The 12,287-nt window shown below is 33.9% G+C and overlaps 2 protein-coding genes across 2 annotated transcripts in view; both read left to right on the top strand.

Annotated features, from left to right (window-relative positions):
- LOC110799100 (uncharacterized) overlaps positions 1–7,224 on the top strand; it is a 32,143-nt gene extending 24,919 nt beyond the window's left edge. Inside the window, exon 16 of the mRNA XM_056837054.1 lies at positions 7,048–7,224. The gene's annotated coding sequence lies outside the window, so the exon portion shown is untranslated. The remainder of the gene's footprint in view (positions 1–7,047) is intronic.
- An 852-nt stretch (positions 7,225–8,076) lies between these two features.
- On the top strand, positions 8,077–9,221 carry LOC110799096 (small polypeptide DEVIL 10). Its single transcript, XM_022004299.2, has one exon. The coding sequence runs from the start codon at positions 8,175–8,177 to the stop codon at positions 8,355–8,357; it is 183 nt and encodes a 60-aa protein (XP_021859991.1). The 5' UTR covers positions 8,077–8,174; the 3' UTR covers positions 8,358–9,221.
- Positions 9,222–12,287: the final 3,066 nt, after the last annotated feature.

The raw sequence follows: 12,287 nt of genomic DNA on the forward strand, positions 1-12,287 counted from the left end.
TTCGCCTCCACCAACCAGTCACCACTGACCGATTTTTCCAAGGGACCATCGATCTTAGTGGTCTCATGCAGAATCGGGGCATACTTGCCCTGCGGATCAGCTTCAGTCCAATGAATTGGAAACTCAGGGTAAGAGCGGCGCACACCCGAAGAACCAGCTTTCTTACCAGAAGTTGCGCGTTCAGACACGCTAGATCCGCCAACAACATCATCTTTTGAAGCATCCCAACCAGTCGAACGCCTCTCCACCGGCCTCTCCGAAGGCCGACCCCTCGAAGTTTTCGGTAACCTTCCCGAAGGCACGTTCTCCCTCTCACTAGAGGAACCAACGACGAACTTGCTCTTGCCCCTATTCTTTGCCATGGCCGCGAATTCTCGGTCTAGGGTTGAGATTGAGGGGTAGAAGGGAAAACGAAGAAAAAAAAGGAGAATTCAGAAACAAATTACCTTTTTCCGAAGCGGAATTCGCCGATAAAACGAACAACACAAGTTCCCGAAGTCTAAAGTTGGCCGAATTTCGTAGATCTGAAGAAGCAAATTGCACTGCGATCGCCGGAATTTAGAGAGATAATGGGTTTGAAAGAAGGAATAAAAAGTTCAAAAAGAGCAAAGCACCCAGTATTTATAGAAAAGAAAAGGGCGCATCAACTTCCTCAACCCACGATCTCCACGACACGGTACAACTCCCAACACTTGTCATCAATGCAAATCATCTCTTTTCAAAAAAGAGAGGGAACTTTCGGACTTCTGACAGCTGGAAACCCACCCATTTAATTCTAAATGGACCGGGTCTGGGGGGCATGTTGTTTGGGCTCCCAATTGATTCTCAATTGGGCCACTAAGTCCAAAGCCCAATGGCTCTAAACAAACAGCATCAAACCCACCAATGGCTAGTCAGCCATCCATCAAGGCCCAAGGCCCAAAAGCAATAAATGACCTATGGGCATTTATTGTGCAAACACTATAAATAGGCCGCCAAGGCTCACACCTCAAGGTACGTCCAATTTACCGCCTTAAGACTACTCTTCTAGAGAACTTCTCTCTAGAATCCGAGCATCATTCTTACTTAGGCATCGGAGGGGCTTTCCTCGGAAACACCCCCGAGGCTAGTAACTTTGCTATTGTGCAGGTGAATTCGGACTCCACTCATTCAAACAAGCAAGATCTTCAACACATACAAAAGGGCCTTCATTCGAAGCCCATTGTTTCCATCTTTACAACACCGGAACAACTACTACGTACTTTGTATATATTAAATTGTTAATATTTTTTTTGACATATAAATTGTCAATATTCAATATTAATATTTAGATTTTATTCCGTGCTTATGTAAACAACGAGGAGAGAGGAAAAGAGATATCGAGCAGTTGTCGAATTAAGATCAATTTAATACATAGGCATGCAATTGAATACGGAGTACTTGAATTCAACTAAGAAAAAGATTATATTGTGAATAAGAACTAAACTTTAGCACGGAATAATTGATAAACTTAATATATCTATCTATCTATCTATATATCTACATATCTATATAATATGTTAAAAGAGAGAAAATCAATGTGGTGATAACATTTGTCACTCATTGATTGACCTCTCTTTTAATTAAATAAAAATAACTAAAACACTTTAATTAATGAAAAATATTATTGATTTTCATTATAAATCCTAAAGATTATGTTGATAATAAACATACTAAAAAAATTTCTGGTTCTTTTCCCCTTCCTAATTAAACAAATCATTTATGTGGATGATAAATACTTCAATTCAATATCTTATTCCGAAGTATATTTTTAAAAGATATTGTTGCCAAACTAAAAATTATCTTTTATATTTATGTGTAGGTGAAGTAGTAAACATTAAATGGTATTACTACGACATGCGGTGTAAATGTCAACGCAACTGATCGGTTTCATATTATGTCCATGCAAAACTAATTTAATAAAAGTACATGTCGTAATATTGACACAAAAATTTAACTAAATAAATACTCCATCTGTTTATGTTTATATTGCCGAGAACATAATAAAAGAAAGTTATTGCACAATTATGGATAGAATCATAATAAGATAAGTGGAGGGCCGGGATACATAAAATATGCATTGGCCGGGTAAGTAATAGATGAGAAGGATGAAGATTAGACCTGTCAAACGGGTCGGTCGGGTCGGGTTGTAAAAAATTACTTTCGGGTTCGGGTTAAATCGGGTCGGTCACTTTCGGGTTCGGGTTTGCAAATGCTTGTTCAAGACCCAGAACTTTCGGGTTCGGGTTGACCCAACGGGTTGAGAGATTTTAAAACGCGCATTATATTTTCATTAATTTAGGTTATAAAAATACAAAATATTGGGACAAATTAACAAATTTTCCTAAGAAAGTTTATATTTAGTCAAATTCAACCATAAAATGGCGTATAATTCAAATTAAAATCATATTACACACAACAATAGTAAAAACAACGTGTCTATTATGCTTAAATTTTTCTCATAATCTCATTTATTACTATAAATACAATGATTTTCAATCGGTCGGGTCCAAAACGGGTTCGGTCGGATTTTGACCCATTCCTTTTCGGGTTGCTCGGGTTCGGATAAAATCGGGTTACGGGTCACAAAATCTTGTTCAGGACCCAGTATTTTCGGGTCGGGTTCGGGTCGGTTTTTGGGTCGGGTCGATTTTTGACAGCTCTAATGAAGATCGATTGGATTTATATTGTTTTCTAAATTTTTTTGAAAAAAAGTGTAATAAAAATCGAAAGATAATATAAAAAAGACATAACAAGATAAGATAGGTGAGCATATACATACATATAACTGTGAAAAAAATTAATTTTGTATTTTACGATTTATTTTAAGTTCGATTTAAAAGTTGATGAATAAGATAAATTTTTAAATGAGTCAATTGAGTTAAGAGGGTGGAGTATGACATTTTTGAATGAATATTTGGTCGAATAAAGTGGGTACACATCGTAATGTAACATATTTGATCTACTAACAATATATCATATTATATCATATTGGGGGTGAAGGGGCAAATATGATTTTGGAATTTCTAACTCGATAAGCCATCGTAGATTTTATAATGGTTATATCTTATAATTAAGGGTTTATATTTCATAATGTTGACACAAAAAGGTAACTAAATAAATACTCCCTTTGTTTATGTTTATATCGTCAAGAATAAAATAAAAGAAAGTTATTGCACAATTATGTAAAGAATCATAATAAGATGAGTGGTGGATACATAAAATGGGTATTAAACGGGTATGTAATATTCCGGCCCTCTGTTCCATATTGATGTTCCAATTTATACTTTTCACGTTTACCAATGCATATTTTGGATCATTTATATCTCTAATTATGTATTTGTAAAAAATATTAATTTTTTGATATTATTGAATTATTAATTGAGAGAACCAAGAAAGACCCCCACATAAATATGTTTTTTTTCTTATGTATCGGAAGTAATTTAGAAGATTATGTTCAGTCAAAATTCTAAATTGGAACATCATTGTGGAACGAAGGAGTAGATGAGAAGGATGAAGATCAAATAAATTTATATGATATTATTATCTTCAATATCTCTATAAAATATTTTATATCACAATTAAAATAATAAAATCGGTGAAGCGGATTTAATGAACATTTGTCTGTCTCCACCCTATTAGACGATAATATATATGTAGTGACTCGACGAGTGATGGATATAGAGATAAAATTGTATTCTTCTTGGTGATGTGGTGGGTTTGTTTTGGTTTTGAGTTTTAGCAAACATAATTTATTTATTTCATAAATACTCCAAAAAGTACAATCAATTATTTATTTACTTATTTATTATTTTGACCACATATATTATAAGTGAATGAATCAAAGAAAAATGGAGGTTGGGTGAGTTCTCTTCACCTTATTTGAAATAAAATTTTCAAACTTATCTGAACTTTTATAAACTTATTGGACTTGGACCTGATTAAATCTAATGAAATTTATGGATTTGATAAGACCTGTTTTCAAGAGAATGAACTTGAGATTGGATGGGTACTTAAATGGGTACAGGTAACACAATAAAAAAAAAGATAGTATTTGAACTTAATGTCGGATCTGAAATGGGTCGGATTGAACAAGTATCGCTAGGTTACATCGGGTTCAAGTTTATCTTGGTTTAGGCGCATACAATGTGGATAAATCAGCAGCGTAGTGAAATGGGTAGATGATGTTGTACTCGGGTCATGTGAATTCAGTTCCAAATTATAAAATCACAAATTTTAGTACGTTTATAAATTCTAATATTGAGGCCTTAATTAGGGAACACAGGTAAGAACTAACTTTTAAAATTGTTAAGAATTTAGGATCAGTACCGGAATTAAACGGGTTATGAGTTGTAAAAGATTCAAAATAAACGGGTTATGGGTTGTAAATGGTTCTGATTAAGCGGGTTACGGGTTGTAAACGTTTCTGATTAAGCGCGTTAGGGGTTAAAACAGTTTGGATTTGTAAAATCGTTTTCCTCGGGTTCAAACGGTTTGGATTGGATTGGGGCATTATAACGAGTTTCAGATCCATTCGATCGGTTTGGGTTGAAACAGATCGGGTTGCTGCAGAACGAGTTTGTTATCGGGTTTCAGATCCTAATGGGGTTAAGATTTTATGGTCGATTTGGGTTGAATATAATCTGATTTGGTCTTGGGTTACAACTCGCGGGTTAATAACAATTTGGGTTCTAAATGATCAGACCAACCCAACGGGTCCAACGATTCAGGTTAAGAATTGACATCTCTCAGCTCATATTACAGGATGATAACTGATTTTATACCTAACATGAAATTATGGGTGATGCGTGAAAAGAAATAAAAAAAAAAAATGTACGTATTTTTCTGTGTTTCTTTTCTAAATTAATTTAACTTTACACTTCAAGTTAAAATATATAAACCGTACATCGCACGGGTCCTATACTAGTAGTTTCCTATAATGTAAATATTGATTTCCGATTTAAGTTTTACTAGGTTTTTCATACTGGCACAGTGGCACTATAATATTGATAAATCCTATGAGACAGAGGAAGGAACTCAGGAAATTTCCCTGATGAAATTTGCTGATCAAGTTTTATGTCGGCATTATGCTTATCCAGGCTGGGTTTGGGCTGCCACTTTCGTAGCACGAATGCCCGGCAGATCCACCCTTGGAATGGGCCACCATTTGGTCAAAAGTGTGACCCGCCCTGTTATTCTAGCAACTAGGGCTGGTTAAGTGGGAGACCTGCCCCCGTATCCGCCCCAACCAGGAGGGAATGGATGAAGATTTGGTGGGTGATGGGAAGGGAAGACGTAGCGGGATGGGTGTGGGCTTTTAGTATAAGGTGTACCCCCCTCGTACCCGCCCCACCCACCTCGGAAGTCTTTTAGTTTAAAATATACTGTAATACTCCCTATGATTTGTTTTGTTATATTTCATGTAATATTATTTTAAAAAAAAAAATTATCATAAATATTAAATTTAGTAGGTAAATAAGCAAAAGATAAATTAAATGCATTTTATTTGTACTCTTATGCAATTATTTTTTTAGCATTACAATTATAACTTGGTAAGGTGAGTGGATTTTGGGGCGGGTAAAGTGGATACCCAAATGGGTGGTGAGGCGGGGATAATTTTAATTTTGTACCAGTTGGGGCAAGAATAAGAATGAATTTTATAACTGCCATGGGTGATGGGGATGGAGATAGAGATAGAGAGATCTGCATCCGTATTCAACCCGCTCCATTGACATTTCTGAGTATTGTTCTGGTGATGTTGAGCATGTGGCATAGTCGCTATCATAATGCGACACATAGCTGGCTATTAGCTATGGTGAAACTGTAGTATGGAAGTCAAGGCTTAATGTAATTTTGGTTCTAATTATGTTCTAGATATTTGCTTCCATATGCAAGTGAATAGTCTATTACCGTGTTCCAGGAATATACCTTGATTTTGAGCATATGTTCATTGCACTAGCTAAATTGTTGGTTGGATAAGGTAGGACCAAATTAATGGCTTCTTATATATTAAGTTGACCAGCAGGGACCAGGCGGCTCAATGGGGTTAAATCATCAGCAATTTTGGCCCAGGGCATACTTCTGGCATTTTTTTGACCATTTTATTATAACCTCCCCTTTGTATAAATTATTCTAGAGAGCCGACATTTTATATTGAAGCCAAAGTCTAGAGAGCCGACCTAGTTAATGCTTAATTAGTTGGTTTAGTGGTTGATTTGGAAAAACACAAAATTAATCAATTCCCTTTTATTTGAATAATCTAAGATACGTTAGAAAATTTGTTTGGTAAGGATCAAGGAGAGTTCGGATCCTTTGTCCTAAATTCATATCACACCCACTGTTCTAACTCAACAAAAATGGATTAATTTCATTCGTTGTGATGAAATTGGTAACTTGCTAGTTAAGATGGAAGAATTCTAATGAGTAGTATAAGATTTCTCACTGAAACCAACGTTTTCAAAAAATCATTCTTAAATTCTCAATTAATAAATAAACCTCATGTATCAAAATAAGGTTGTGTTCTATTCACCTGATTTCCACTTATTTTCCCTGAACTTATCTTATCTGAACTTATCTGAACTTAACTGAACTTATCTAAACTTATCTAAACTTATTAGAACTTATCAAAACTTATTTTAGTTATAAATTGTATTTGGTCAACCCTTATTTTTCCTGAACTTATCTTATCTGAACTTATCTGAACTTAACTGAACTTATCTGAACTTATTTTTCCTGAAATAAGTGAAAATAAGGTGAACAGAACAGGGCCTAAAATACATCACTCTATAATGACATTTAACAAGGTGGTAGAGAGTGTGCATGACTGCATGAGTCAAACAACAAATATTCTATTTGTATAAATTGCTAGCTGATACAGAGTAACATTTTATTGAGTTGAGATAGTTGGGACAGAGGATCCATACTCGACTAAGGAGCAATTAATTAAGAACCTTATTTCCTTGATTACATACTTTATCCATGACTCTTTCTTGGAAGCATGTTTACACTCATCTTTGCATTAATTTTCAGGTGATATGTGATGGCTTGATTAGCAACGACAAAGTTTTTATGATGTAAGAGAGAAATGTTCAACATTGGGATTCTTTCAAAAATTAAAGTATAGACAATATTATTGAATTATATGAAAAAGAAACATATAAACAATATTTTAGAATTTAGACTGATAATTGAGATTTTTATAGTGTAGAGAGAGCTATAAGGATAATGATGTAAACAAAATTTAATCATATATCTTAAAACCATTCCTTAACTTTAATGAACTAAACTAATTGATATCCACGATTCAGATAACAATCAGTATCACTACCTACTTAATTAGTTATAGGGATTGAAGCTCTAACAATCATTTGCGAAACCACTCAATACCAAAAAAAAAAAACACACACACTCAAGTGCTCACAAACAAACATTGATAACGTGGATTAGACGTGGATTAAAGGTATGATACGCTCATACACTTCACAAAAGAGCGTCACAATCAGTTAGAAACTTTTGAAAGTTGCTATCCTACACGACTCTTCAATTCATTTCCTTTTTGTTAGTACATGTAAGCATTTTGTCACGTTGTTTTATTTTTCTATATTTATGGACCACAATTTCAACTTGTCAATCTTATTTTGTTTTTTTAAATGAGCGATAAGACTAATATAAATTATAAATACAGAGATTCAAACTTGAAACTTATTGTGAAAAAAGTCTTAATGTTAACCGTTATGTTAACACCTCATTGATATCTTGTCAAATTATCAAACAAATACTCCGTTTGTCACTTAAAAAGTATCCCATCTCTAACTTTTAGAGTTTACTTTGTGTAGAATTGTATAGAGAATGTTGGAAGATTTATCATTTAGCATGTGGGGCAGTAAATAAAGTCGAGAGAAATCACGAGGGCTATGTTAACTAAAATAGAAATAAAATATTAGGACGGTCCACAGAGAAAAATAGGATAATTTTTAAGAGACGGATGAAAGTGTTTGTAATTTTTACTCCTATATATATATATATATATATATATATATATATATATATATATATATGTCTTTGATTTCACATTTGATTCATTCAACTCGATCGTTTCTCTAAAAACCATATAAACACACTTTCCTCTGCTCTTCCTCAATCTGCAGCCACCAACCATGAGCTTCTCCTATCTCATTCCTTCACAAAGATCATACTCTCAAGGCCATGGCCACCGGAAAAACAGCTTCCGAAGGCGGTGTTTAACGATCGTTAAGCAGCAGAAGACGAGGGTTTACATCTTACGGCGTTGTGTTACTATGCTTCTTTGTTGGCGTGATCACAGTGTCTCAGATTATTGATTCAATTAAGATTTAAGAATGTTATATATGTATTTTAGAAGATGATGATACCTCTCCATGAGTTTTCCGGGGTGTACAAGAATTGTCCAAGACTATATTATACAATGGAGATTCTTCCGGTAATTAGAAGATTTTAGGACCTCGTCTAATGTAGATGGGTCCGGTTTGGGAAGTTTATTAGAACCCTTTAGTGCGTCAAAAAGGAAATTATATGGTGTACATATAGGCCTTAAAACATTGCGGCCAGTGGATGTCAACTAGCGTAGTTGATAAAGTTTTACAAGGATGGTATTCAAGACTTGAGATCGAATCTCGTCTACAATCTACATCATTTGCCCTATATGGCTCTCTCACCATCAAAAAAATCTTAGACTACGGCTTTTCGTAGTCGTGAAAATGCACGTATAAGTGGTAATTTAGGCGTATTTGACTAGTGTTCATGATGGTGATGATGTAACTCACATTTTATGTAGTTGAACACAATGTCATGAACGAAACATTGAGCTAATAGCTAGAAGTGTACTCAAGTTTGTCGAATTTTCTACTTTGTTTCATTTCTTAGGCTTGTAAGCTAGGTTCGAATCTCACGGGGAGGGTTTGGCCGTGGTGAAGAACGAAAAGAAGTAACAATTGGTTTATGGGGTGAGGCCACCTTCCAAGATAAACTTTTCAAGAATGACGTATTAGATTTATTTTGAAATAATAGAGAAACTTTAACTTTTGACATTATTTATAAATTTTAATTTGAATATCATTTATGATTTATGGGTAAGGAAAAATATAGTCGTGTGTGGTATTATTCGATTCGTCTCGATATATACTTTGGCAAACGTGAAAAAGCAAATTGTCCTCGTTATTTTAAAATGGGTGGAGTATTTTTAATGTGGTTGGACTCTTCTCCAAACTTTCAAGAATAATGTATTTTATTGACCTCTTTAAAGATTAATACTCGGTATATCCATTTTTATGTCACATTCGAACAAACAATTCATGTGATAAAATTTTGGTACTTATAAATGTAACTAGTTTTTGGGTGGAAGTGTAATGGAGTTTAGAAGTTATGTTGTTTTTAAGTAGGTGTTAGAAGGTGTTTAAACCAAATGACAATAATAAAACTTTAGGACCTATGAAGTCTTATCTTTTTAATCATTACATTTTTCTACTTATGTTCATCTCCCCAGAAAAAATAGATACACTTTAAATCACCTATTACCACCAATAACATATCATTTGTACAAAAATCAAATAAAATTGTTAAATTGTACGACTATACTCATGATATCCAACGAAGGGAAAGACTTAAAAATTCTAACTATTAAACTATATTGACCAAAATTTTCTTATAGGAGAACTTAAACTAATTGTACGTTTCCTAACAACAAAAATATACAAATAAAACCCACATAAAAGTCTCAAAATGTTGATGACGATTTACCTACCTTTAATCATTTGCTTGGAAACCATTACAATATAAGATTCTCCTTCTTTGCAAAATGAATTGCAACTAATGAAGAAAGAAAAATAAACAACGTATTTCCAATATGTTTAAGAAAAATCAAGAACAACGTGCTTAGAGAGAGAGGGGGGGAGGTGGTACTACAACTTGAATTGCATGCATGAAAATAAACAATTGAAATGTTGAATTAAAACACCCACTAACTTCCTACTGTTTCAAAAAGAATTAGTTAAAAATTCTATTAGTGGGAGGTTAAATTTTGAATGAACGCTACAGAAGAATGAGAGAAGATTTGGGAATTGAATTAATTGACATTGAAAATAATTAAGGTTGGAGAGTTAATGGGAAGATGAAGAACGGGAAAGACGAATTACGAGACGGTTGTTTAGGCATAATCAAGTTGAGTACTCCCTCCATCTCATTTCTATAGTCCTGCTTTTATTTTGAGCGTCCCAAAATTAAGAAAAAATTAAGAACAATGTGCTTAGAGAGAGAGAAGAACAATGTGCTTAGAGAGAGAGAGAGAGGGGGGGGGGGGGGATGAAAATAAACATTCGAAATGTTGAATTAAAACACCCTATAATCTCCTACCATTTTAAAACGGACCAGTAAAAAAATTCTATTAAGTGGGAGGTTAAATTTTGAATTGATGCTACAGGGGAAGGGTAGAAGATTTGGGGATTGAATTAAATTGACAATGAAAATAATTAAGGTTGGAGAGTTAATGGAAAGTTGAAGAATGGCGAAGATGAAGTAGGGATCAGTTGTTTAGGCATAATAAAGTTTAGTATTGATCCTAATTTTTGGTACTCCCTCCATTCCATTTTTATAATCCTGTTTCTATTTTGAGCGTCCCAAAATTATAGTCATGTTTATATTTTTGGCCATTAAGTTTTCCATTTTCGTATGTACTATGATAATTTAAAATGTATTGAAAAATAAACAAAACTTCCCCATGTACTATATTTCAGTTCTTCATGTACTACATTCCCTTTTCTATGTACTATATTCCAATTTCTCATACAAATCAATTATCAATGCACTATATTCCAATTTTCCGTGTACTATATTCCATTTTTCTTAAAACCCGTGTTTTTTTTATCAATGGGGCTACAAACATGGACGGAGGGAGTTCAATTCTAATAAATTAGGGATTAGTAGTATACTACGTGAAAACTAATGACAATAAAGTGGAATAATGAATGTCCATTATTTTTTTATAACAAAAAATAAATAGTAAGATTAATAAAGTTTTGACACGTGTCTTCAAGATGGAGTTGCTTACGTGTCATTGAAATGATGATGGTTATGTTTTTTAAATACTAGGTATAGATTATATCCTTCATTCTCATGTTTCTATTTGCTCAATACTTCATGTTGGAATGTGCCTGTGTAGGAATATGTGATTAAAGATTTAAAGAAAGCACTAGGTCGACCTGAATTGTGACACAACAAGGACTAATATGAAAAAAAAACACGCTACGACACGATCATAGTCGTAGGTTGTGCTTGAGCCGTATTTTTATGGGAGAAGCACGTCAAGATATAACCCAACAAATCATATTAAATCGAGTTAAATTAGATTTAGGCACGAAGCACGATAGGACACGACATATTGACACATGGGATTAGCTTGTGCCTGGATTGTCTTTCCAAACATTATTGGCACAAAACAAATTAGTAGATATTGGGTTGGGTATGGTGCGGGGCTATCCGAACCTAAGACGCGTGCTCAATAGGAGCTACGACCCAACACTTCCCACGACCGTTATTATATGTGATGTGTCTATGTGACATTTACCTTCAAAGTTTGCACAAAAAATTGAAAACACCTTTGCCACATTATACTTCCTCCATTCTTTTTTAAATGACACAATTGTACTTTTGGCACTATTCATATAATATACTTTGACCATCAATTGTGATTTATACTTAACAAAAAATATAGTCATGTGGGGTATTGTTATAATCGTCTCATCCTATAGTTTTATAATATCAAACTTTTATAATTTTTAACCATTGATAATAAAAGGTACGGATTTTTCATGAAATAACCCCGAGGTTTGCGTTAATGCACCAAATACCCCTAATGTTTCCAGAATGCACCAAATACCCCCGACGTTTAAAACAATAACACAAAATGCCCTCAATGAGCATTTTCCGTCAATGCCGTTAACTTTTCCGTTAACTCTTTAACTTTAATTTTTTTTTCCCCTTTTCACTCTTTCTCCTTCCCAGAAAGTGTTTCTCTTCCAACTCTCCATTGATGCTGCCATCTTGATTGAAAATTTCTACAACCCAATTCCAAAACCTACCAATTAAAGTAACAGTTCCCATCTTTTGTCATTCTAATCATCAAATTCATACCAAACCCAGTAAAAATTATCCCTAGAAATTAAGAAAAAAGGCAAATAAATAAAATTCTTAAAAAATCCCCAAGAACACCGATTTGAACTCCTTGTCAAAAATCAGAT

This window comes from Spinacia oleracea, chromosome 2 (assembly GCF_020520425.1).
Source record: "Spinacia oleracea cultivar Varoflay chromosome 2, BTI_SOV_V1, whole genome shotgun sequence".
NCBI classification, from domain to species: Eukaryota; Viridiplantae; Streptophyta; class Magnoliopsida; order Caryophyllales; family Amaranthaceae; genus Spinacia; species Spinacia oleracea.

What these genes read in the sequence shown, in the direction of transcription:
- LOC110799096 (XM_022004299.2), top strand. Translation starts at nt 8,175, where the DNA reads ATGAGCTTCTCCTATCTCATTCCTTCACAAAGATCATACTCTCAAGGC.